Source organism: Lepisosteus oculatus, chromosome 3 (assembly GCF_040954835.1).
Source record: "Lepisosteus oculatus isolate fLepOcu1 chromosome 3, fLepOcu1.hap2, whole genome shotgun sequence".
Classification (NCBI taxonomy): Eukaryota; Metazoa; Chordata; class Actinopteri; order Semionotiformes; family Lepisosteidae; genus Lepisosteus; species Lepisosteus oculatus.
The window spans coordinates 29,318,235-29,345,970 of record NC_090698.1 but is presented as its reverse complement, the minus strand read 5'-3'; the positions used below and the strand labels follow the sequence as shown (position 1 = coordinate 29,345,970).

Below are 27,736 nucleotides of genomic sequence, written 5' to 3'. Positions count from 1 at the left end.
TGCTAAACATTGCTAGTGGTGTAGTACTTGTAAAGCACTTTGAGTGGAGTGAACAGAAAGGTGAAAATCAGTGTGGAAAGCAATAATAAAGGTATAGTGTGGCAGGTATGGTGCATGCATGTGCTGACTCTTGTCAAACCTCTCCATCACGATGACCTTAACATATGTAATTTATAAAAACAAGTAAAAATAAACGTCACCAGGCACAAATAGAACGTGATCTTCCTGAGCTGCTTCTGTGAGTAATAAATCAAGTATTTCACTTGTTTTACCTTCATTCCCAAGAACAAAACAATCACACAAGTTAAACACAATATGTTTTTATTGCAAGTACACAGTATTAACATGAACCTTGAACATGTCAATCGTGTGATGGGTCCAATACAGCTCTCTTCACAAAGAAAGCTAATGAAAATAATACACAGAAAATAAAACAATCAGTAACTCTGGGTGTTTGCTTCAAAAAAAGCAACATAAAATTGTTTGCATAAGTATCAAGGAATGACTATTCCTACTTTAAATACAGTGTCTTAGGGTAAAGGTACTGAAAAAAGTTTGTATATATATATAATGTTTTGCATGCAGGTTATTTTTTTCATTATAATCATGATACTTTCAGGATAAAGTCCAGTGTTACCAATTGAATCTATTTCAGAAAGACTGGACTCTAATGTTGCTGGACACTACTACAGTTTTTTGGTCTTACACTTAAAAGACAGTATCAATATTGTGGCGCATGGCAGCAAATCCTAGGTGAGACACTGCTGTTATATTACTGAGCAAGGCAACTCACCTGAATTGTTCTAGCAAAATACTAATGTGTATAAATGGGTACAAATGTAAGTCTCATTGGATAAAGATTTAAATGAAATTAATTAGTAGTACAATGCATTATATTAATGAGTGCACTTTAATATGGCCAAAACTGGTTTTGCTTTTGTTTCCACATTATGCTGGGCAAAAGTGTATGAAATGTTTGACTTTGCTCTTCATATACTATTTAGAATATTATACTGAGAATGTCTGACAGTTTTTGTAGTATGTTTCATTTCAATTTTAGGGATACATTTTTAAATTAACTAATTTCACAGATTTTACATTCACAGAAGTACAATCTTCCTACAGAATGTTGTGGTGGATCTATACTATAAAAGGAGAAGAATCGAGAATCAATCATACATCAGAAACTCATAGTTTGGTCAGTTTATACATTTAATAATAAGAAGTAAAGTTCTATATCTGAACTTAAATCTGAGTTTAATACTCACATGGTAGTAAGAATTACAGCAAGAAAACAAAGGCATAATAATAAAAATGGATTAAGACAGTCGAGTATAATTCAAAATAAATAAAACTTGAAAATTATAGTACACTAATTAGGTGGGTGGTTTTATTAACATTACAGAACATATCTAGCACTTTTTGCCTATCTACTAGTATCTACTTGTTTATACCCATATTGACTTTATAGTTACTTTTTGTGAACAATTAGAGCTGAACATAAAAGTTCATTTTATGCAACTCTAATTTATAACGGAGCAATAAAGTTTCAAGAGATTGAAAATCATCTGTGAAAGTTGCTCAGGGTGAATTTCTGTTTTTAGCAGGTGTGCAATTATTTATAATTAAAGTTCCCCTATCTTGTTTTTCCAGTAACCACGTGTGTTTTCCATCAATGAAATAAACACAAAAATTAAAATATAATAAACATCTTTCACTGTCTCATTTATTGTGTTTATATTGAAAAGACACAGAAAGCACAAATGATCTCTGTTATATACAGGACTAAATGTACAAAATACACTAACATGCTGTTATAAGAATGGACAATACAATTATGATGTTGCTAAGTATAACCTGGGTATTCAAAACAGACACTGTTAAAAAAACAGTAAAATTATAGATGACTGAAAAGATTTCCTTTGTGAGTGCTAAGATTACTTTTTGCAAATTGTTACATTGTGTTTTATACAAAATATGTACAAAAGAAGATGATAAAGCTTGGACAATACTCCTGAACCTTAAAAAAATCTACTATAACAAGTTGGTCATAATTATTTGAGGATCCGTCAAAATAAACAAACATAAAAAAATAAACATACATGAGTCTTCTTATCAGAATATTTAGCTGTGGCTTTGGTTCCTGATATTCGAAAATATACCACTGCTTTCTACATTTTATAAAAAAGATGGTGTAAATACAGTCATTTCAGAAACGTTTTTTAATAAAGAAAGGAAAATTTGTTTTGAGAAAGAACATTAAAAATAGAATGCTTAAAAATGCCAGGATACTGATAAAAATATATAATGAAATTGTTGTTTATGTTAGAAGCTAGAAAGCATTAGCCTAATGTGTGATGTGATTAAGACAAATTCTTATTTTATCTGCCAGTAAACTCATTTTGAGACCTACTAATAACAAACTGAAGACTATAGCAGTAACAAAATTGTACATGCTTAAAAAAACTCGATAAACACATCTGGGGAAAAGGTTGCATTTGAAAAAAAATATTTAACGTTCTTTTCTTATCAAAAAGGCTGACTTAAAGTTTGTAAAAAAATCTTCAGGAGAAAATTTTAATATTTAAAATAAGTAAAAACTGGTATTGTATGTTACTTTGTTTCAGCAATGTATATGGAAGGCAAATTAAATGTGACACATCCAAAGTCTATACATATATCCAATGTAAGAACTGAAAAAATATATATTTAAAAATTGCACTTGAACCTGCAGTTTTCCTTCCTTTATGGAAAAAGCCTTTATTGGAATCCCAGAGAGGGTAATATATGAATGCTGATAGTACTGGGAGATCACACCAGAGCTCCAGAGCCACTCTCTTCAACACTTTTTTTCATGATTCTGTACTACACATGTTTAATGCATTGTGGACAATGAAATCTATTATAGTTTTCTAAAACTACAGGCTTCAAACAAGGCTAACAAATAACAGCATTTCCATTAAGGACCCTAAGGGATATCTTCACATTAAAACATGGGCACTTGAGCTCTCTCAATAAGTAATGCCTGTAGTGTAATATCTGTATAATGTGGATCTTGATACCATTTCAAAGAAAATGAAATCCATAAAACTATAGTTCCAAATTGAAAAGGGTTACCTATGTTTTAGGTTTAGTTAACAAGACATTTTCAGTGCTCTTATATGACAGTAAAATCTTGAAGGTTTCCTTTCCTCATTATACCCATATCTTGTATTAGTCAGGATTCCTGATAGGTTGTTAGCTTTTACAATCATGGTATGACCCATGATACTTGTCCATAAAAATATTTTTATAACTTAATCTAAGCAAACGGAGTGCTCCTTCCCTAAAGCAAGATTTTTTGAGTGATTAAAGAAACTATGGTTTTTACTTTCCTGCAATGACAGTAAAACACTGCACTGGCACATACTGTACACTCCAAAATATTCTAGGGATATTTTTTTTTCCGATGCTAAACGATTATCTCAACTACCCAACCAAAGATCAGCAGTGTCACATATACATGTCACATTGATAAGCTTCATGCAGCACAAAATCTATATGTTGCGCTAAATTTAGGTTTAGGTGTTTAAGTACATGGGTTATAGCTCCATTATAAATATACCAAAATGATCTGATGTTTATTTGTGCTAAGGTACTTAGAATTAAGTAATATTAAACAGTACCAGCTTCCTGAAGCTTCTGAACTAGGATCAGAAACAACTAGCAGAAATATAAGGAAGAACTACTGTGACACTGTTTAGACACCTTATTTATAAACTATTTTCTGTGCCTACCTGCCTTCTTGAAGACTAAGTAAACAATGCTGAAATTCTTTGTTACACTCTGCTTATCAACTGTCATTGTAAATACAGCCATTAATAAAAACAGAGAAACTAAATAATGACTGTAAGTCAATAAATAGGAAAAAATATTTTTAATAAGAGTACAAGTGTGCAATAAAATTGTACTATGTGTAACGCTGAAGCAGCAAGTGAGTGATTTACTAAGTGGGTAAACCCAGGTGGAATGTTACTATTGTACCTTGGAGCAAGGTTCTTTACACAGGTTGTTCTAGTAAATGGCTTGCTGTATAAAGTGTCCAGGTATCATAAATGATAACTTATTCTCAATTGGTTTTCCTGGATAAATAAAGGATTTAAAAATCAGCCACACTGTAAAGTCCCAGTGAAAGAGTGCACCATTCTAGATCAGTGACCCAGCAATGTTAAAACATGCAATGTTCATAGGAGAAAGACAACACTATATGGAAAAAAAATTATAAATGGTTGAATGGTCTCAAAAAGGAATGACATGTCCATAACAAACAGCCAAGGCAAACAATAACTGCAGCTAAAGAAGACAATGTGGCCAGGATTGACGCACTGATGTGTGTGAACATTGGCCATCAATAGATGGTGTCACTGTCATCGCAGACACATCTTATGGTACAGTGCACACTGTAATCCACAATATTCTGGATTTCCACAAAGTGGGTGCTATGTGGATACCGAAAATGATGAACTGATGAATGGAAGAAGTCACTCTTGCGAGTGTCAGCCAGTCCTAGCAAAATCTTTTGGAATAGACTCTTTATCATCTCTTCATACAATTCTTTTCATTACGACTATAAGAGCACAAGAGCATCCCTGCCTCCTTACTGTCCAGATCTTGTAACTACTGAGGTTTCATCTTTTTGTCCTGATAATACAAGCTCCCCACGGTTGGAATGTGTGATGAGATTATAAATTCATATTTATTAAATCAAGATAATTTTATTATGATCACATCCACACCATGTGACAAAGTGGTAAATGTGTATTTGTGAAGGGACTTTATCAAAAATATCTTCCCATCTGTAAATGAGAGTTTGTGGATAAGTTACCAATTCACTTTATTTATTGACTTACGCATATAATAACTGGTTTATAACCTTATGAAAGCAAAATGAACTTGAAGAGTCTTAGAAAGAATATTATGTAGAACATGGACTTCACCTATGTAGCTGTGATCTACCTCATATTGTAGAATATATCCAATTGTTAAGTTGTTGGATGCAAATAGTTTAACGTTGTCTACTGGAAAAGGCCAAAATAAAGTAATGAAAATAATGCTTACTGCACACCCAAAATTAATTCCCCCAAAATAAAGCTTGCCCTGAAAGGAGTCCAACATTTTCAGCCATTCCAAAGTTTGGTTTGATTAAACATGTAAGTTTGGTCTGATTTCATATGATTCAAAACAGCTTAGCAGTTATGCCAGGGTGATATTTCCATCCTAACACGTAGTAGAATCACAAACAGGGAATGGACAAAAGATAACCCTGGAGTTTCCTTTACTGATTTAACTTTGCCATTTGTTTCTAAAATTTGTGCTTTACAACAAATGAGTAAACACAATCACGTGTCATGGCTTTAACTGAAGAGTTCAATTTAGAGCCTTTCAAGTCTGGCAAAATGTGATAATAAGAAAAAGGGCAAAAATAAAATCAAAACACATTATACTGAACTCAACAATAGTGGAATTTTAGGCTGCACCTAAAATTCACTAAAATAGTTAGGACAATGGCACTGTGATGCTAGAAACAAAATTAACACCAGAATATTTTACACATATGATCACGTTAAAATAGTGTTGATGTTGAGGCAAATAGCAATGTTATCTCTGTATTCCTAGATATAAAATAGTTTGCATAACATGGTGATACTGAATTTTTATATGGACTATTTTTTCTTCACTAATGCAAGTTCTTTTTGTATGTCAGCAAATTTGGGACGATTTTCAGGTTTATACTCCCAGCATTTTTGCATTATTTTGTAGACCTCCTCTGGACACTTCTGTGGACAGGTCATTCTGTAACCTACAGTGGATAAAAAAGAATGAAAGAAGGCATACAGACATAGTAGACACTTGTTCTATATATGTAGCCTTTAATGCTTTTGCTTTATTTTAGGTAGGCAGCCAAGTCCCTGCCTCAAGCAGTAGTTGTTTTCACTTCAAAATTATAAGGAGACATAAAAATGAGGAAGCTGTTGCAAAGGGCTTATTCAAACACAGAATGAATTACAGTAAACACTCAGCTATTTTGATTAAAGTTCCTCATAAAAGATTAATTATCAAATTGGAGGAAGTAAGCATTTGGGAAAACGCAGGTAATTAGTGGAGTACCACAGGGATCTATACTGGGACCACTGCTTTCTAATTTACATCAGTGATCTACATTCAGCTATAGTTAATAAACTAGTTATGTCTGCAGATTACATGAAAATATGAGAATTTTTAATCCCCGTTGAAGCAGCAAAGAAAACTCAAAATGATTTTAACATAATTCAAGACTGGACAAACACCTGTTGGCAACATTTAATAAACAAAAGCAGTGTTTTGCAAGCAAGTGGAAAACACTTAACCAATAAATACAAAAATGTAAACTGAACAAGAGGGTTCAACTAATGAAAAAGACTTTGGTGTTATTTTTCACACGAAATGTAGATTTTTGTAGATAATGTGGAAAAGTTAGACATAGGTCATGTCGTGTCATTTGCCAAACCGCTTTATATCATACGGTGTCGAAGGAAGCCGGAGCCTACCAGGCAAGCCTTGAGCACAAGGCAGGGTACACCCTGGATGGGGCGGCAGTCTAGCGCAGGTCAAGGGCAGGTGCAAGCGAATCATACATGGGGACAATTTAGAGGCCATGGAAAAGGGCTAGGGAGAAATTTGGCTCAGACACAAGGATAACCTCCTACTCTTGTTGATAAATGCCTGGGGATCTTTAATGACCACTGAGAGTCAGGACCACGGTTTAACATCTAATCAACATCACATGTATTAGGATGTATATATAAGCATACCTTATATTGTGTGTTATTTTTGTCACTGTTGTATTGAAAGAAATATTGCTGCTCTGTAATTTGTCCAGAAAAAAAGTTAGATATATTACAAAACTTAAGGAAATGTCTTACAATGACAGGCTGAAGTACCTGAAATTTTTTAGTCTTGAACAGAAAGGGCAAGCATTATACAAGCATTCAAAATCATGAAAGGTTTTGATAAAGTCAGCCCAGAGGACTTCATCAACCAGAATCATGAATCATGAACCAGAAGAAAGTGGACACTATATGGAATATGGAATGGAATATGGAATTTATATGTATTTAAAACTGAAAACAGGAGGCACCTCTTTTCCCAAAGGGCTGTAGGAGTTTGGAACAAGCTACCCAGCCACTTTGAATGACATTAATACTTTGACTACTTTCTATACTACTCCCTAAAAATAACAACAACAACAACAACCCTAATATGTGACATGGTTGTGGCTTCTCTGAGCCAACTAGACCTGTACAAGCACCTTTCCTGTTTCCCTGCACCCAAGGTATACTAACTGTTACTGCCTGCTGTTGGAAATCACTGGAACATGGTTACTGAGGCATATCAATAAATGTGTACAGTGTAAAGGTGAACTGTGTTTGGACTCATGTGACTTTGCCCATGCATACAATGATGCCTGCCAATAATTTGAATCTGTGCTGTTATACAGTATATCATATAAATGCATTTGTTTTTTTCCACAACAGCCCATTTATTTTGAGATAGAGAGCTTTGTGCATGCACAGCTGTAATTTAAGATCTTCTTATTGCCTCTGTGCAGTCTCTGTCCGGCCTACTCTCGGATCCACCCATCAAAGACCTCATGTAGTTATGCTGACTAGGTGTTGTTCATGAACAAGGCCTGTAATCATAAACTCAATTGTATATTAAAAAGTGCAAAAAGGGCATGAAATGTTGCGTCCTTGGAAACTAAATTTGGAATTGTTTACTGGCTCGTTCAAGGTGAAACTACACGTTCAGTGCTTCATTAAGTCAATGAGTCTGCCATTAAGACAGAGAAGAATGAAACTGTGATAAGGACTATTAGCTAGTGATTGGTGGTGGTATTACGTTATAAAATGAATTTGTTTTCGTAGGAGATATACTATGCATAAAGCATGTTTTGATGCATGAATAAAACAAATAACTACACATTTACAGTTGATGTTTACCAACAACATCAACTGTTGTTTACCTCCTGTTACTTGGCAATGGATGCCAGTATGACTAAATAACAGGGCTCATTTACAATAGAAGTCTGCCATTGTGATATAACCCCTAAGACACCCAGTAGTGGTAATTAATCTCAGGTCCTTGGATAATTAATTTGGTGTAGCAAAAATCACCCTTTAGGTGCTTTTCAGTTTGTGTGGCTTATGGCTGGGAAAGGGTGATCAAATCGTAGTTATGGTTGAACTAGGAACTTCACACTTACCTTTCTCCACTTGTTCCCGAGCTTGTTGGTTTGTCATTCCTGGGTAAGGACAGACTCCTAAACTGAATGTCTCCCATAAAAGAATGCCATAACTCCATACATCACTTTCTGAACTGTATCTCCCTAGGAAAAAGAAAACAAAACATCAGATCTGTGGTTAGCTGAGTTGAGCCTGCTTTTTACAATGATGTCTTCAAGCATTTATCTGTATTATAAAATAAGGTGTACAACCGTCTCCACTGTAAATTTTTCTACTATTCAAAAAGTACTCTCAAATAAAATGTGCAATCTAGAATACCTACTTTTTAAACAATGAAACTAAAATATTACAAGAGCTTCACATCTTCAGTTCAGCAAAATGTTGGGAGACTTTTAATAGAAAAGTTGTTTCATATGGTCAGAGTCGTCAGATAGTTGCAGAATTTGTAATTAGGGGTGAAAATACATGTGGCATTTCTAAAATATTTTACAATATCAGCAATAAAAACAACAGAACCACTGTTTCTCTGCCTTTTCTAATGTGACATTAAAAAACATCAAAGCTCAAGGGTTTTGTGAAGCAATTAAAATTCCTACACTATCCAAAGAGGATGCATGACAGAAATATTGTACTTGTTATTCTATCATTTTAAACAATCTGGTGTAAATCTCTGTCCAAAAAACTGAATGTTCACAAGCTTTACAAAATATACCAATATGTTCAAAGACAGCTGCAATTTTTAAATTAGGGCTTATAAACAAAACATAAATTGTTTAAAAATCTTATTATTGTGTTTTAACAATGTTAGTGTTGTCCATTAAGACTACCAAGAAAAATCCTTTCCTTACCATAATTTAGAGCCTCGGGGGCTGTCCATTTGATAGGAATCTGCTTCAGGCCCGAAGATGAATATATTCCATCATCCTCTTGTCTGGACATTCCAAAATCACTTATCTTCAGTAAATTATTTTCTCCCACCAGACAGTTTCTTGCAGCAAGATCCCTGTGTTTGGACAAAACACACCACCAGGTATCAGTAGCCATCGAAAAAAGAAAGATTGACGATAAGGGAAGTTAAATGAGACACCTCTGCAATCAAATACAATTCAGATAAAAGGGAAATGAAGCTGAGGATCTGAACATAGTCCCTGGTCAAAACTGATCCACAGCTGAGAAGTACCAAAAAATTCAGAGCACTATGGATCTTTAGAATTTAATTTTAAAATGAAAAGCAAAGAAGGATAACTTGCTTCAGTTGTGTTACCGGGCTTCAGGAAAAATGAAAACAAGCATAACTACACTAGAAGTTATTATCTCTGACTATCAGAGAGGGCAGTAAGAAAAGGTTAGATAGAGGTCCTTGCCTCAACTACATTTCCCATAAGGCTTAAGAGGAAGTTTATCCATGCACCGTCACCTGACTGGTCGGCTGAAGAATGATTAGTCAGGTGACTAATTAAAAAAAACAAAACCTAAACACTTCCCCCAGTTGGTGGCATCTGCTGTTTTAATAGAGCAGATTTTCTGTTATACCCTTCACCAGAAAGCGAAGGAATGAGTAAACATCCTTTGGCCACAGTGAGTTTGGATATTGGCATCAAAACCAGAGAATCAAATAGACTCTAAGAAGCTTAGCTTCCTTGCTAATTATAGAGAGGACCATTAAGACTCTAATTAAGAAGGTTTCTTTAGTTACAACTCAGAAGTGACCTAGGTTTTTTGTGTACGTTTGTCTCCTGGCACTGTAATTAAAGAGAGCTGTTTTACCATATGCCTATCTCTGCGTGTCTGGTGGTTATATCAGATCCAACTATAAATCTGCTTTTCTCTGGTGGTGTTGCTTATGTAAATCGATAATAACTTCTGTTATTACCATTTATATGAACACTGATATTAACTGAAGAATCATATGATGAGAATGTATTCTCATATTCTTCTTCTTGTAGCTTGCACTCTGGTCTGCTCCCCACAGACAGCTGATGTGTAGTGAGCTTACTGGAGCACTTTGGCTGCCTTCACATCATGGTGGTGGCGGAGTGGTCCCTATTACCTATATAATGCTTTGAATGGAGTGTCCAGAAAAGCTCTGTATTAATAATAATAATAATAATAATAATAATAGTAATAATAATAATACTTCCTCTAACCATGAACATCCATTTTCCAGAAAGCAGTTAAGTAATTCAACAAATATTTTAATAATGCCACTCAAGGTAGAACTTGGCTGTATTCCATCTTGCCTGTGGTGAATTCACCTGAAATTCAGGTGAAATGTTTGACATTCATTCTCTTTCCAGCCATCAGCGTGTAGGCCGTTTCATCTATAAATATGAACCACTCTATCCCCTCCGCACCCACAACATTCAATATGTTCTTAACAACATTAAAGCTTTCATGACTGGTGTAACACATACTCCTACCATTGAAGACAGAACTCTATTCAGTGGTTAGCTCGTGTCTGTCCTGCTACCAGAACAGGTCTTGTGAATTGTTTCACAAAGCAATTAGATCAAATTCATTATTGGTACATGCAAATATACAAATAAAATTAAGAAATATGCAAAAAAAAAGACAATTCCAGAAAACTAGGACAGCATAATTTTCATAATCTGCATTTAGTGAGCAGTGCTAGGTATAAACAGTGCTTGACAGACTGCTTAGGCAAAAAATGGAGCAGGTGAGATGTTAAGAGAATCAACATCTCACTTTATTTTGTGTTTTTTTTTATTTCAGAACAGAGTTGGCCAAAGTTAAGTTTACAGGAACATTGTGAAAAAATCTAAACAATGGAAAACATGATCATTGTAAATTTATCAGAATCCTGACCTATGAGCAGCAAACATTTTTTAAGATATTTAAAATGTATTTTATTTGTTAAATAACAAGGCAGGTGTTTGCATGTAAAAATGCAGCCAGATGCTTGTATGTCTGTTCATCTGTGACATTCTTTTTTTATGTACCCATTAATTGGCTATTATAGAAACATCATATAAATTAAACATTAAAGTAAATTACAAATAAAATAAAAATCCTTATTTTATGTAGTAAAAAACTACAACATTACTACATAAATATAAAACAAATGATGTACATTGATAAACGACATTATATAATGTGTATTTATAATGTACAAATTATATATATTTAGTATGTAAATAATTTGCAACTCTGAAAGTTTTGTTCAGTTCCAGATAAAAGCTAGTTTAATTACCAGATTTCCCTACAAGTCAGGAAATGTAATGAGCTTTGTTATATAACATTCCAGGTCTTCTCTCACACTGGAGACAGACACATTGCAATTAAATGTATTTAAAGTTTACAAAAAAAAATAAAACATGATCTCACTGTGTCTAGTTTGCTTTGCTTAATATTCAGAGGAACATGGGTATAGGTATATTGAAAATCTTTACATGCACATGGTACTGTATGTAAAAAGTACCACAAATATAACTGCAATCAGGAATGCCTGCTTGCAAATGCTAAATATTTCTAAGTAGTTTATTAAGAAGAACAAATAGTCACTTTTGTCAAGCTTTCAATATTACTCAAACTACAAACAAGTGGCTGTTTACATTCTTCACAGCAATCAGGTACTGCCAAGTGCCAAGTGATTCCATGCATACCTCTAACTATAAAGAATCCTTTTGGTTTCCAGATGTTCTCCTTTTATCCCATGAAAATAATTTAATGAAACAGCTATTTCTTATCAAAGAGCACTACACTGCATTGTGTAAAAATCAAAGGCTCTTCTTTTCTCATAACATAACAGGGAAACCTTTCTAGCCTTACACAGCAAAGCAAAAGATACTCCTTGCTGTTGATTTTCTCAATTATTCTGCTGCGTATACAGAAACAAAATGCTAATTTCTTTATTCAAGCAGCTCATGCATAAGGGTAAATTCTTTTGTTTTTAAAGGAACAAGCAAAGGTAAATTTCACACAGAAACACAAAAGGAGAAATGCAAAGTTTCTGTTCAGACGTCTTCAGGTGTGCTTTATTTCTGAAATACAGAATATTTAGGAAATTTGATAAATCCCACTGCTACAATGTTTTTTTTAATTAATTCAATGTTATATCCCTTACTTGTTCTTATATTGTGAACTAAGTCGCAGCTCAGTCAGGTTCACAGCTGCAAATCTGCTAGCACAAGAACAGTCCATGTTTCTCCCTGAGCTTTAATTGATTTAAGAAAGGTTCAATCACGTAAAAATGGCAGAGACTGATTGCCATTTTATACTTCTATGCTGACTAAATGCATTATGCTTGGATGAATCAAGCTTGTCTTAATTTGGATTTGGACACTTCTTTCACTATAATTAAGTTAGCAATTTTGAGAGACACTGATCTTTTGGTACAAAACTAAATGGGAAAAAAGACCGATATATCATGTACTTCTAAGATCACTGGACTGCAAACCTGGTGATCTGACTTGTTTTCTTCTGCAAATGTCTATAGATTCCACTACCTGACAGCAGCCTCTATCTGAAGTGAGCTATCTCACATTATATTGGTGTTTCATATCAAAGACTGGAGGTGAGGAGGTATGAATGTAGAAAAACAATACACCATCAACATAAAATAGTCTTATACTTTTGAATAAGTACTTCAGGCATAATCTATGGTGTACAGTACCTATTGTAACACAAGTGTGAAACAGCAACAAAAATCAGGTTTTGTTCATTTATTTACTTCATATCAGATCTAGCCTATTTCTATACAATAAGTGATGATTAAGAGGTATTCATTAAATTATATGTAACTGCTTTTAAAAATCTCCAATATGCCACAGACTTTGCTTAAGATCCCTGTTTACTAAAGACAAGACTGAAAAGCTAAGTGAATAAAAAATGCAAAAGCTAAGCTAGAATTTCAAGGTTAAAAAGCAAAATTTGAAAATGTCCTATGCAGCAGGATTTAGAAGTCTCCATTTAACCTTTTCCGAATTTAAAAAAATTACTGTATTGTTAATAAGTGCTGCAATTTAAAAATAGTTTTGTTGTACCCACAGTTTCTTACAATGATCTGCCAAAAAATAACTACATATTTTAAATAATTCATCACTTCACTGCTTTTTGTAAAGGCTTGGATACCAAAGGTCTATTAAAGACAGGTCTGTAAAAAGAAGTGCATGAGTTTCAGCTGATATCACGGAGGCAGGGATTTAAATTCCACATACTAGTAGAGAAGGCCCCCAAACCTTGACCACTGAGTGCTGGGATTCATATAATTAAAAGGCACTGAATGTAATGGAGCCCATAGCCACTTCAGTTTTTTTTTAAAAAAAGAAACACATTTTTGCTGACTACCTGAGTCTCCACAGGAATAGTTGGTATGTTATCCTGCTGCTAAAAGTAACTGCTTCCATGAGATAAGTAAGAGCAATGAGGGAGATTAGATTTGGAAAACGGAATTCAAACATCAGAGGCACTTTTCCATCAGGATTATCTTTTCTTCAGAAAATTGTTTTATTAGAGTACTGTATACTCGCTTAGCTTGCTCTGTGTAAAGAGGACATTACTCAAGGTATACCTTTAATTTTGAAACTGATACTCTAGTAAACAACCAAATCCAATAATGTGTTCCTGCACTGTGCACCCTCTAAAATCCTAAAAAGATAAGGCAGCTTACAAAACAAAACAATAATTCTGGGTGCCCAAACAGTTCAACTGGTAAAAAGTGCAAGCAGAGTTATATGATTCAGATGCAAGTTCAACTAATGTATAGAATATCTATATACAGTATATGATATGTAGTAGATCTATGAAGCAGAAATTGCAGGCATTTACTAACCATGTCTTTAAGTTTACAACTATAAGCAAGATAACAGTTTTTTAAAGGTATAATTGAGTTTTTTTTATTCTATACAACAAAAGGAATATAAAAAACTCAATAAACAAATAATAAGTCATTAAAAAGTCTGTCATTTGTGTCCTTTGTTTCTGGTTCATTGTTGTTTTTTCTTGTATGGAAAAAAGCACATAAAAACAGAAAGGTAACAAAAGAGAGGAGTCCATTCAGCACAACCAGACCACTTGATAGTCACCAGTCATGTGTTTTAAAATTAAAATGGAAATATTTTACATTTGTAACTAAAAAAACATACTTTATCATTAACCTATACTTTTCTTAAGCTTAATTTATAGCCACTACAGTAAAGAGTGACATCACCTTAAAGGCTCCAGTTGCCAATTGAAACTGTAAAAATAGAGGGGAAAAATTCAATAATCTTGCTACAATGACAAGCAAGAAATCAATAAGAAATGTACACAACAAATAAGCCATTATCAGAAATGCTCAAAAAGCAATCAGTTAGGTTTCTAGGAAGAGAAAAGGAGAAAGAAGCAACCTACTGATGAGCAATCAGACTGACTTTAGCACGGCAGTAAACTACTTTTCCATTCTGAATAAAATTAATTGTATTTGTGGAAAAACAGAATGGATTGGGGATACATAACCTAAATATTTCTAACAAAGATGAAGAAAAGAAGTAAAGACCTTACAAAAACTAAAACTGCTCATTATCCCAAAGCTAACCCAAGCCTCTCTAAAAATCCAATAGTTATTTCTGGCCAAATACAATTGAATATAAAAAAAACGTTAATAAAAATGTACAAATTTTCAATTGGTAACAGTGAATTCTACTGTTAATGACTATTTCCCAATTTACATGTTAATGAAATAATCAGTTGGACATTTGAATCTCTCTCTGAGGAACAATCACAGAAAATTCAGACAACTGAAGCACCAAATCAATTTCTCCACTTCTAGAAAATGCAGTCTAAATGACCTGTGCTTTAAAACGTGGATTAAAACATTAATGATCGAATAAACAGAAGGTATAATTTGCATACAAAACATTAAAAATATATACAATTACATAAAAATAAGCATACATAACCCACAGTAGCTGACTACAGTAAACAAAAACTGAAACGAATCTATATACGTTCTTTTGAACTACTCAAGTGTCTACTCATGGCAGAAGAAATAACCCACATTAAACTTGGTGAGTGTATCTTCAGTCAAGGTAAATGAAGGTGATAACCTATATACCAGCACTAAGAGTACAATATCTTAATTCAGTATTCAACATGATTTAATCTTCTAGGGTTTTTTCTAGGCTGACATTTATAATGGGAAATATACCCCTAAGACCCTTGGATTCCATCTATCTTCTCATGCCTGACCTTTATTTAAAATATGATTTGATTCTCATGCAAACCTTATCATTTTGCAGACTCAGGACCTTCGGTCTGAAAAAATCGTACTGCTTTGAACTTTGAAGATGTGGAAAACAGCGCTAAAGTGAAGAATGTACCATATCTGCTTCGACCAAGAAACAAATCATAATAGTACAAATTATTTAAAAATGAAATCCATTACAATAAAATATGATAAACCTTTTACAGATACACGTTAACATGAAAACAAATTCATAACAAAATATAGTAATATTTCAAAGGAACAAGTAATGTGTTTATTCCACACTGAAAAGAGAAGAAAGGAAACAACGTTTCAGCTATGGGTTAGGGTCGCACCCAAAGAAGGCTCCACAGCCGAAACTTGTTTTCTTTCTTCTCATTTCAGCATGGAATAAACCCATTACTTGTTCCAGACTACGCATGCTGACACAACTACCTACAGTACTTAAACTAGTAATATTATATTAATTAAGAGAGGGAACAATACACACCAAGACTTTTAAAATTGCACATTAATGTGGTGGTGTGGCCAGTGGTGATGTGGCCAGTGGTGGTGCCTATGATATGATTGATTATGTGGTCACAAACTATCCTATGGCACTCTTGATAAGAGCAGGGTTATTACCCTGGTGTCCAGGCTAAATTCCAATCTAGGTTTTCACAATCTGGCTAAACTCAAGTTCCTCTTTCAGCAGTTGGTGAATCTGTGTGAAGTTTGTGTGTTCTCCTTGTGTTCATAAGGCCTTCCTCCAGGGGCTCTGGTTTCCTTCCACAGTATATAGACAAACAGGTAGGTTAATTGACTTGTGGGAAAATTAGCCCTGGTGTGAGGGTGTGCATGTTTGTGTTTTTGTGTGCCATCCAGGCTCTATCCTGCTGTGTCACCGTAGCTTGCTGGTATAGGCTCTGGCTCCTTCGTGACCATGTATTTGATAAAACAATTATAAAATGGGTGGATAACATTTTTCAGTCCTCCACTGATCTGCCATTTGGTGAGATGAGTACTACACAGTGGTTGCCACACATCACCCAGGTGTGGTGATAGTGAGAGATATCAGATACAGTTGTATGCAAACGCTTGGGCACCCCTGGGCAAATTACATGTTTTGTTGATTTTCTAATGAAAATAAGTTAACACAACCTCTGCAGCGAACAAACTTAAACTTGACATATTTCTGCAAATTTTAAAGCACAGTTACTGCAGGTTGTGGTTAACTTCTTTTCATTACAAAATCAACAAAACGTAATTTGGCCAGGACTTCCCAAACATTTGCATACAACTGTATACAATTGCCCTGGTAAAACAAACAAAACATGCAAAACCTAGTGATGTTTTACCTGGGCAATCTATCTGTAGATACATCAGTAACTACACAGATACACTCTCAGACATGTTGAGCACTTCTATAATTTTGCCTTTGTATAAACTAACAAATTTTGATACGAGCATATAGTATACTTTAGCGATTTGACACACAATGGACAAAGCATACACTGAAACCATAACAAGTAATTTACATAATAATTTAAAGGGCACTACAGCATAAATGCCCAAAATTTCATCTTGTACTATTTCTTCTCTTGAAGTCAATAAAAAAATATTTTATGGCATTTTAGTATCTTTTTTATTGCTTACTTTGACATGTTTATCAAATCCCCTCTGAATTCTGAACAAAGGGTCTTGCATGGGTAGTAGTATAGTTTAATTTACAGTTCGTAAACATTCTTGACATTAAACTAGAATTTTAAGAACTCCCAATTCACTGAAGGTGCTTGTTCATAGCGTGCAATTTATGTCCTTAATTCTGACCGATTCCTCAACTAACTGTGCAAAAATGTCAGGCAGTTTCAGTTAGAATTGGAGTACACTGAGTGCACAAAAAATTACCTTCCTAATATTGGGTTGCACCCCCTTTTGCCTCAGAAAAGAACATCTTGTTGAGTCCATGCCCTGATGAATTGAGACTTTTCTGTTGAAAGTGTTCCACAGTTTCGTTGAGTTGGCTGGTAGTGGATCTCTACTACAAATAGCTCGGGATTCATAACCAGGATTCGTCATATCAGGCAATGTTTTTCCAATCCTCCAGTGTCCAAAGATTTCATTCCTTAGTCCACTGCAACAACAGTTTCTTGGGGTTTTTTTGCAGAAAGAAGTGGAACATGTAATGTTGTTGGCTGCCATAACCCATTCGTGTCAAGGTGCAACAAATTGTGTATTCTTTTATGGCTGTTTGGGCACAACTGTTGTACTGGAATGTCATCTGTAGACTGTTTGCTGATCTGCACAATTCATGTCAGCCTCCTTCATTGAGCTGTTTTGGACCACTAGCCTGCCACTGACTGGATGTCTTTTGGGTGGTGGACCAAATACACATGGGACAGAGCTGAACTTGAAAAACCCAGCAGCGTTGCAGTTCTTGACACACTCAAACCAGCATGCCTGGCACCTACTACCATACCCCGTTTAAAGGCACTTAAGTCTTTTCTTGCCCATTCTCCCTCACATACACAATCCATGTCTCAATTGTCTCAAGCCATAAAATTCCTTTTCACCCACCTCCTTCCCGTCATCTTCAATGATTAGTAACTGAAGTGGATGTAACTTTAGTTCAAGATTGTTCTTAAGTACACAATTTTTTTTGGGATCTTAAGCAAAAAATAAATGTAAATGTTGTGATTTGCCCTAAGCGTACCATTATGGCATATTAAGAATGAATTTGTAATTAGATCACAATTATGTTTTGATTTCTATTTGTAGATGTCATAAAATATAATGTATATGATAAAGTCCCTTTATCATTATTATATGCTAAGCGGACACTGTGATAATATAAAAGCTTTCCTTTAAAAAGAGCAAGTAACAATAGTGCAGGTAAGTAAAGGAAAAGTAAATTAATAAATGACAAGACTAGCAAAAGGTGTAGAGTTATAACTTCCACACAAACAAATGAAATGGTAAAAGTTTCAATAGTATACAGAGACAGAGAATACACAGAAATGTCAGCACCAGACAAGTTTGTATTCTGTTTTTCTTAACAATAGGGAAGGTGGAAAAAAGTAAACATACAGATGTTGACAGAATCAAAAACATCTTGGCTTTTGCATGTGGTTGTACTGCAATTATAAATTAAGCAAAAAATTAAGTAGTGAATTTCCAATTTCTGGCTACACCCAAAAATAAAAAATCTAAATACAGTGGTGTAAATACAGTGAAATGTTTCAGATCATCAAACAAATTGAAATATTAGACAAAGATAACACAAGTAAACACAAAATGCAGTTTTTAAATGAAGGTTTTTATTATTAAGGGGAAAAAATCCAAACCTACATGGTCCTGTGTGAAAAAGTGATTGCCCCCCTGTTAAAACATAAATCAACTGTGGTTTATCACGTCTTTGGAAAGCTGAGTTCAATTTCTCTAGCCACACCCAGGCCTGATTACTTCCACACCTATTCTCAATCAAGAAATCACTTAAATAGGACCTGCCTGACAAAGTGGAGTAGACCAAAAGATCCTCAAAAGCTAGACATCATGCTGCGATCCAAAGAAATTCAGGAACAAATGAGAAACAGAGTAATTGAGATTTATCAGTCTGGAAAAGGTTATAAAGTCATTTCTAAAGCTTTGGGACTCCAGCGAACCACAGTGAGAGCCATTATCCACAAATGGCGAAAACATGGAACAGTGGTGAACCTTCCCAGGAATGGCCGGCCGACCAAAATTACCCCAAGAGCGCAGTGATGACTCATCCAAGAGGTCAGAAAAAACCCCACAACAACATCCAAAGAACTGCAGGCTTCACTTGCCTCAGTTAAGGTCAGTGTTCATGACTCCACCATAAGAAAGAGACTGGGCAAAAATGGCAGAGTTCCAAGACGAGAACCACTGCTGAGTAAAAGAAACAAAGGCCCGTCTCAGTTTTGCCAGAAAACATCTTGATGATCCCCAAGACTTTGGGGAAAATACTCTGTGGACTGACATGACAAAACTTGAACTTTTTGGAAGGTGTGTGTCCCATTACATCTGGCGTAAAAGTAACAAAGCATTTCAGAAAAGGAACATCATACCAACAGTAAAATATGGTGGTGGTAGTGTGATGGTCTGGGGCTGTTTTGCTGCTTCAGGACCTGGAAGACTTTCTGTGGTAAATGGAACCATGAATTCTGCTGTCTACCAAAAAATCCTAAGGAGAATGTCTGGCCATCTGTTCATGACCTCAAGATGAAGCGCAGTTGGGTTCTGCAGCAGGACAATGATCCAAAACACACTAGCAAGTCCACCTCTGAATGGCTTAAGAAAAACAAAATGAAGACTTTGGAGTGGCTTAGTCAAAGTCCTGACCTGAATCCGACTGAGATGTTGTGGCATGACCTTAAAATAGCGGTTAAGGCTCGAAAACCCTCCAATGTGGTTGAATTACAACAATTCTGCAAAGATGAGTGGGCCAAAATTCCTCCACAGCGCTGTAAAAGACTCATTGCCAGTTATCGCAATTTGATCCCAGTTGTTGCAGCTAAGGGTGGCCCAACCAATTATAAGTTTTAGGGGGCAATCACTTTTTCACACAGGGCCATGTAGGTTTGGATTTGTTTTTCCCTTAATAATAAAAACCTTCATTTGAAAACTGCATTTTGTGTTTACTTGTGTTATCTTTATCTAATATTTCAATTTGTTTGATGATCTGAAACATTTCTGTGTGACAAACATGCAAAAAAATAAGAAATCAGGAAGGGGGCAAACACTTTTTCACACCACTGTATGTCCCCATGAAAAGTTGATCACTAAGAGTTTTGTTTTAGTGGCAGCCATTAAAAAAGCATTAAATATTTACATTCTGCTTATTCCATTGCATTGTCTATACATACCACTGTGAAATTTTGGGGTAACAAAAACTATAACCTTGTATACAAAAGAAAAGTATAAAGATCAGAAATCAATTATTTAAGACTTTTAAACCTCAATATTTGAAGGTGACCTGCAACCAACATGAGTTTGAAGAGTTTACAAGTTTACTTTTTAGATGAGTATAAGGACAAAAACAATTTTAAGTTTAAATCCCCCTGAAAAATGTTTTCTGACACTGTTCATAAAAAAAAGTTTGTATAAAGGATTTAAAACCAGATTTAGTTTCCGAGAAAAGTCATCTTTAACATCCCATGATCTAATTCATTTATGTCTTATGTCTAACAGGTATCATGCCTAAATCCCTCCAGATTTCTCCAGAAGAAATTTATGCTTTGTCCAAAGATGAGTCTGACTGCAGCGTACACAATGGTGCTTGTCACAATGTGTTATAGATGCTTTCAGTCACAATCATTCATGGCCTGCTTGCTAATGGAGATTTACTTTCAAAGTGTGCTTTACTGAAATACTCCCATTACAGACACACTTGGAAGATGGAGAGTGGTTAAATGGATATCATATCCAATGCAGCCACAGTGTTCAATGAAGAGCTTGTTGCATGAATGCCCAGAATTATTCCTCTTGTGAGATCCTTCCAGTGCCTTGCAATTAGTGCTTAATAGATAAACATAAATATCTCACATTTAGATTACTTACATTAAGTTTAACAAATTAAATAAAAGTCACATTAAATTGTACCACATAACCCAATAAAAGCAAGTAATGACACAACAACATATTTATTTAAAAAAATTGGGAAATAAAAATTACAGACCATTAAGCATTGTTTATAAATGCTGAAAATATGTAGAAATAGTTTATTCATATTTAAAACATTCTACGAAAGTTGCAAAGAAACAGATCATTAAGCCTCATTTATTAATAAAAGAGTAACAAAACTTTACAGATCATTAGGCATTGTTTATTAATAAAAATATGCAGACATATGCTTATTTGTTGCTCAAAAATTCACTGTCACTAGAAAACTTACTTTCATGTGTTTTATGCCTTCTTAAACTTCACACTTTTACTGGGAGCCTTGGTGCTAGTTAAAGAATAGGGTGAATGTCCCAATTTTTTTTTCATACTATCCAATTTCTTGAACTAGATAAAAGTTGATTTATGTGTTTGAAGAGTTTTAGGATCTCTGGATACAAAATGTTTGAGTTAGCTGACTCTGGAATCCTGATGTGTTGTTTACCATATCACGGCATTACTACAAGACAAAGACTCCACACATCCTGTTACAGTGGAAACTCACAATAGCACAGCCCCATCAGCTTAGTGCATATTACCATGTGATCCATTACACTTCAGGTCTATTACAACACAGCCTAATTGCTGCATGGAGTGCAGAGCTTGGTGAAACAGTTGGTATGGCTGGGTCATGAGGAGACATCTCATGGTAATGTCATATACTGTAACTTTGAAATCTGAAATCTTCAAATAAGATTTTCTCAACACATTGCTATTGTGAATATGTAAAACTATGAATATTTTTATTTTGATGGTTGGGGTGGGGGCAATACCAGAAGAGAGGTCTGAGAGTACATGGAGACTTCTAGCCTGGTCAGAAAGCATATCTTTGAGAGGAAACTGGAGAAACTAGCAAAAGCCCCACCAATATGAATAGAACATTTAAACACAGAAGACCAGGGCTGGAATCAAACCCAGGATTTATGTTCTAAAATAACATAGCAAGGTTATGCCTGCCTAAGTTAAACTGCCCTTTTGCAATGGTGCTGTTAAAAAGAAAACAGGGCTGTTAGTTTCTGCTAATTATGAAGAATTTAAAATTTGATGGATCCAGACATGTTTAAAAATAAATTCTTAAATCTCTGAAGACAATTCATTCAAAATTAAAAAAACATCAATCCTGCAATTACTTAAAACACCTTTAAACAAAAAGCATCGCCCCAATTAATTTGAGGGACCCTTTTAAGTTTTACAAGTATACCACCACTGAAAGCAAATGCATAAAGGCTTTGATTCATTCAGCCTGGAAAACAAAGGGCAGTGAAAAACATGCTACAGGATTGCGCTTTCTGAATCAACACATAATACCCAACTTTAAAACCACCAATGCTTTTTTGAATGGTGCCAAATGAGTCTAGTATTATATCATACTGACACCGATGGGCTTGCTAATGGGCAGGGACTGAGTAACTCAGAATAATGGGTTGTCAAGCGCTTGCAATTTTGATGTTACTTAGAAGAGCAAATCTGCAGGGAGACTGCCTGAGTGATGCCCTTGATTTGTTCTGTCATGTCTCCTCCTTTAACAAGGAAGCTTTAAATAGCCTAAGGCTTATCCCATTTTTGCGAAGGATTCATGTAGTAATTTATAAAAATCTATACCTTAGGCCATTGACATGAAAATGAAAAGTCATTATTAGTAAATCAGAAAATATTTCACCGCTGTCTTAACCCTGAAGGTGAACTGTTATCTACCCTTTACATTAAATTATCCTGTACTCTTTTCAAATACACAATTGGGAGACTTGACATTTTTCATTTTAAGAACCTCTTTTGGTACATTTGTACTACTGGCTTAGTTTTCATTGTCTTTATAAAGGTTCTTATCTTTATAAAGGACCACAAATGTATGATAACATATAAAGATACATCCAATAAAGAGAAATGTAATAAATGTGATTTACATGTAGTTAAAATGCAGAATTAACAGATAATTTTTTTCAATGCATGCACATTTCTATCACTTGGAAGTACATCACATTATTGTACCCAGTTCTTAGGTAAACTCGTTGCCTAAATTATTCAACAATGATAACAAATGAACCTAACGGTCAAGACAGTGGACACTATTGCAAATGAGTCATAAAGAGTTCTTTAGTTATTTTCTCAATGGTACCAGAAAAAAGCTCCCAATACCACATCACATTTTAAAGTGGGTCTTAGGAGATTAAGTAGAAAACATCGTCACCTGAGGTAAAACAGATAAAGCAGTACAATTAATATTAAAGACTAACAAAGAATTCTAATCTTCATGAAATTCAAGATTACATACTCTGGGGAATACTAAATACACAACGGCTACATATGACAGGAGGGCATTTGACTCTTCTATCTTATTTGGTTGCTAGCATCTAATGATCTCGGGAGCACTGACAACAAAAGACTAGGTAGCTTTTTAAAAAACTCAGACTAAATAACTTCTTGATATTTTCCATTTTAATGCATCTCCCCCTAGTTTCAGTTTGTAGTCTGTCCCCTCTCGCACTACTGATTCTGAAGAAGTCAACTGGGTAGACATTTTAAAGACCTTTGACGGTTTTAGTAGTAAAACAACACATGGCACAAGCATCAAATTAAATCTGATTTAATAATTCTACAGATCCTAATCTGATTTATATACAACAATATTTATAATGACTGCAAATCATGTTACTTGTCCTCTTCAAAAAGCCATTATTATGAAAATTGAGCAATGAAACTTGACCAGTGTAAAAACAGCACAATGAGCAAAACAATATTATGGAAACAATGGTACAAAGGGCACTAATAATCTGAAGTAAGATACAAAATGTGAAGACGGGGTTAATTTTAAATCCTTTCTGCATGAAGATTAGACTTCTAAGGCTTGAGTTTATGGCAGGAAGGGGGTTAACTGATAAGCATTCCAGATGCAAGCTAGGAAAACCCCTGGGGACTTAATCCCTGACCATTTGGCCAAAAAAGCTGTAAATTGGCCAAACACGTGACCTCCCCCCTTTACCATAATAACGAGTGACATCAGAAGCGTCAGGAAAACCCGATATAAACTGGAAGTTTGTACCGGCACTTTGAACAATACTTCGGTTTTGTTGTTCCTTGCATGCAATAAACTAATCTGTTTAACTTCATCTTGGGATCCAGAACCTTATTCTTTCTGTTACAACAAATCTAATACAAAAAAAACATTATCACACTCATTGAAACATTATTGTACCACTTCTCTATACAGGATCACGGTTCTCATTGTTCCTTTTGTATGTGTACCAGTTACCAACATATAACAGTACTTTGGCTTAGTTGTACAAAAACACCAAATAACTTTATAAGTGGTGCCCCACATTTATATATAGTGTGTATAAAGACATTTAGTGGACATAAAATGTCCTAGGATTACAAAGCAGCAATGCTTTCTTTTTTAGTTCTAGTTGATTTAATTGAAGAACACACCTAAAGCTGCAACAACTACAGACAACTACAAAATCTAAAATGTAGTGTGCCACATCCTCAGATTGCAATCATAAATAACTGATGCTTTTGGGTAATGATTCAGAAACCTGCAAGGTGCACTCATCGTGGATGAAAGGAATACACTACATGCATGATTTGCCATGATTTGATAGCTTCAGAACTTCATTAAATTAAAAATCAAATTAAGGAGAATGCTTCTTCAACTATTACACAGTAGTACGTAAATGAAAAGGTCAATATACATATATTGGTGAAATAACAAAATATGCATGACCGCACGCATACTGCATACTTAAACGTCACAGAATTTAGTTAATGACTTGTCTGCTGTGACCTTAGAACATATGAATTGTTCTGACTTTAAGGTCCAGTTGTACAACAGACAACCCTTGAATCCTATTTTAAAGGATTTGAATGACTGAGTCATGTCACTATACAGTTACACTTGGTTTATGGACTAATGGGGGAGAAGGTGAGTCGGTTGTTGCTGAATGTCTGTTAAATCATGAATGTTTTTAGCCCCAAAACACACTATTATAAAATTATATACTATATATGTTTTCTGGACAACTCACATCATTAGCAAGTTGTTATAGCAGGGAAAAGTCTGGGATTTCTGATTTTATAGACAAAACATTTACTTTATACCAATATAAAACCAATGTACTCATCTTAGAAATTGTGAAAAAGTGAAATGCTTAATATATAGAAGCTGCAACCGTCACTATGAATATAACACATTAGGTGTGTACAGTACATTCGTGAGGGTTCAGTTGTGAATAGCCAAATATGCATATAACCAAGTCCTCCCCTATACGTTCACATTATGTACAAGAGTATATTGTGTGCCTGTTTAAAATACATAAGTAGCCCCCCCTTACGTGATACTTAAAGTACTAAGGAATTGGCTTTGTTAATTAAAATAACATTGTTTGAGTAAATAAAAAACAATCATCATACATTTTTTAGTAAGCGGGTAAAATAAACATGAATACCTCCTTTGTGTCCAGCCCGCACTTTCGTTTTTTGCCTCTGTGATTAGCACATGCCACTGTAATGAAATAATAAAACTAACACAGTGCCTCTAAAGTCATTTCCAGCCTGTCATTTCTCCAAACACCGCTAACATAGAACCCGGAGTGTTCATTAGAAATGATAAAAACAGGTAGAGCAGCAGATGCTGGGTAGTAGGTACTTGGTAAGGAGACAGGGAGAGGATCATTCACTAGCTGGATTTGACTTGCAATCCTAGTCTGCTGCACTGCTAATTTTAAAGTTGCAATTAAAAACCACCCTGCTCTGCTCTCCTTCAGTACAAGACCCCATCACCCACACCAAATCACAAATAAGTGAATTTGAGAATGTTAAATTTGCAGACATCGAGACCCTACTGTATTATCAATTCAAATAAAATGAAACAGAAACACTGAGATGCCAATTAAAGTACTGTAAGCATGTTATTACTAGACAAAAAGGGCCAGTCCTGTGTGAAAGGTACTTACACTTTCATTACTTCCAGTAGAGGCCTCTCTAATCATACACTTTTTTGTGCCACACAAGTGAATAAAAACATACTCTTACAAAAGTTTTATACATAAATCAATGGGTGTGCTTTAAGGGATAGTTGTACAGAAAACAGATGTTCTGTTTATTATCACTCAAGTCCTTAAGTCCTATATACGTATAAACTGTGAAATTCAAGAAATAGGATCCCCATTAATTATTTTTTGTAGTACACAAGACGTTGCATTTTATCACAGGTCTATGCAGAGCAGAGCTTGTATAAGTGTGAGCAAATTTGTAGTTTTTTTTTAAAACATTACTACCAGCATGTGGCATAATAATTTATTTTAAGGCCAGGTGCCAAACTGGACTTAAAAGTTAAGGTGTATGCTACAGACTCTGGGATTCTCATATTAATTATATTAAGTCTTTTTTTAATGACATAAAGAAATGGAAAGGAAGATGTGGTCATTGTGAGAAATTGTAACTTCTCATATAATTGGGGAAACATATCATAATATCACAGCTGCTTAATGGTTCTCTCACCTGTTTTCCTCATTTTAACATTATGTTTTTACGAGAAAGATATTGCTCCTCTAGAATCAGTCCAGAATAAATTGACCACGTATATTCCCAAACACAAAGGAATGTTATGCATTTTTAAGGTAAAAGAACATTTTTTTGTCTTGAGCACAGATTACTAGGAGGTACCTTGGTTTAAGTATTCAGAGGTCCCAGGCATTGACAAACTTAACCCTGTTCAGAGTCAACAGTATTAATACATACCAGAAGACAGAAATGAAAACTAAGGGAAAGTGGTTTCAAAACTGGAACAGGAACAAGCTCCTTAGTCACATTGTTAAAGCTGATAAAAGTTAAGAATCGATTAGAAAAAAACACACAGTTCACTTTACTGGGATGCAAACCTTTCTTCCATCCCCCCGTTCCGTTGATCGATGCCAGTCCATTACAGGGCACATAAAGACACAGTCATGCACACATTCACACCAGGGCCAATCTTCCAGAAGTCAATTAACCTACCAATACTGTGGGAGGAAACCCATGCAATCTTGGGGACAACATACAAACTCCATGCAGAGAGCACCCAAGGTCAGATTTAGGTCAGATACAAGGAGTAAGATTTAAAAAAAGTAAAAGCAAAGTTGTTATCTGAAGTAATACTAAAATTTAAAATATTCAAGGTACCTTCTAATGACAAATAATTTATTAGGGAAAACCTTCCACGAAAGCAAAAATCCAAGGAAAATACAATACAGAATTCTAGTTTCATACAGTGCTATGGTCTCTTTTGCCTATATCTATAATTTCTCATTCTTTGCCCGACATCCCACTTTCATTTTATTTTCTACTTTCTTTTTCTACTCTGATCCTTTTTTTTCTTCATTACATAAATGATTCGCATGCATCCTTCCCTTAAACCCCTAAAACAGATTTTCACCATTTTAACAAGAAACACAACAAGCTAGATTGGTCTTGTTTCTTACATTTCTTACATTCTCCTTGAACCTTATTCAGGTCCATTATACATTGTTTTAAAATATCGCATCAAACAAAAATGATGTTTCAATGCGTCTGTAAGATCTTTTTAAAGGTAGAAATGAGGTTTTGATTGCACACACAAAAATGTATTGATCCACAAAAT

The 27,736-nt window shown here is 34.7% G+C and overlaps 1 protein-coding gene across 4 annotated transcripts in view; it reads right to left on the bottom strand.

Moving 5' to 3' along the window:
- Positions 1–304: 304 nt before the first annotated feature.
- The window catches only part of fer (fer (fps/fes related) tyrosine kinase), a 138,002-nt gene continuing 110,570 nt past the window's right edge, over positions 305–27,736 (bottom strand). For all 4 annotated transcript variants that reach the window (XM_069187109.1, XM_069187110.1, XM_069187111.1 and 1 more), the window contains 3 exons: positions 9,110–9,264; positions 8,282–8,404; positions 305–5,839 (listed from right to left, as the gene is read on the bottom strand). In XM_069187109.1, the coding sequence (XP_069043210.1) occupies positions 5,703–5,839; positions 8,282–8,404; positions 9,110–9,264 (415 nt within the window). In that variant the 3' untranslated portion in view covers positions 305–5,702. The remainder of the gene's footprint in view (positions 5,840–8,281; positions 8,405–9,109; positions 9,265–27,736) is intronic.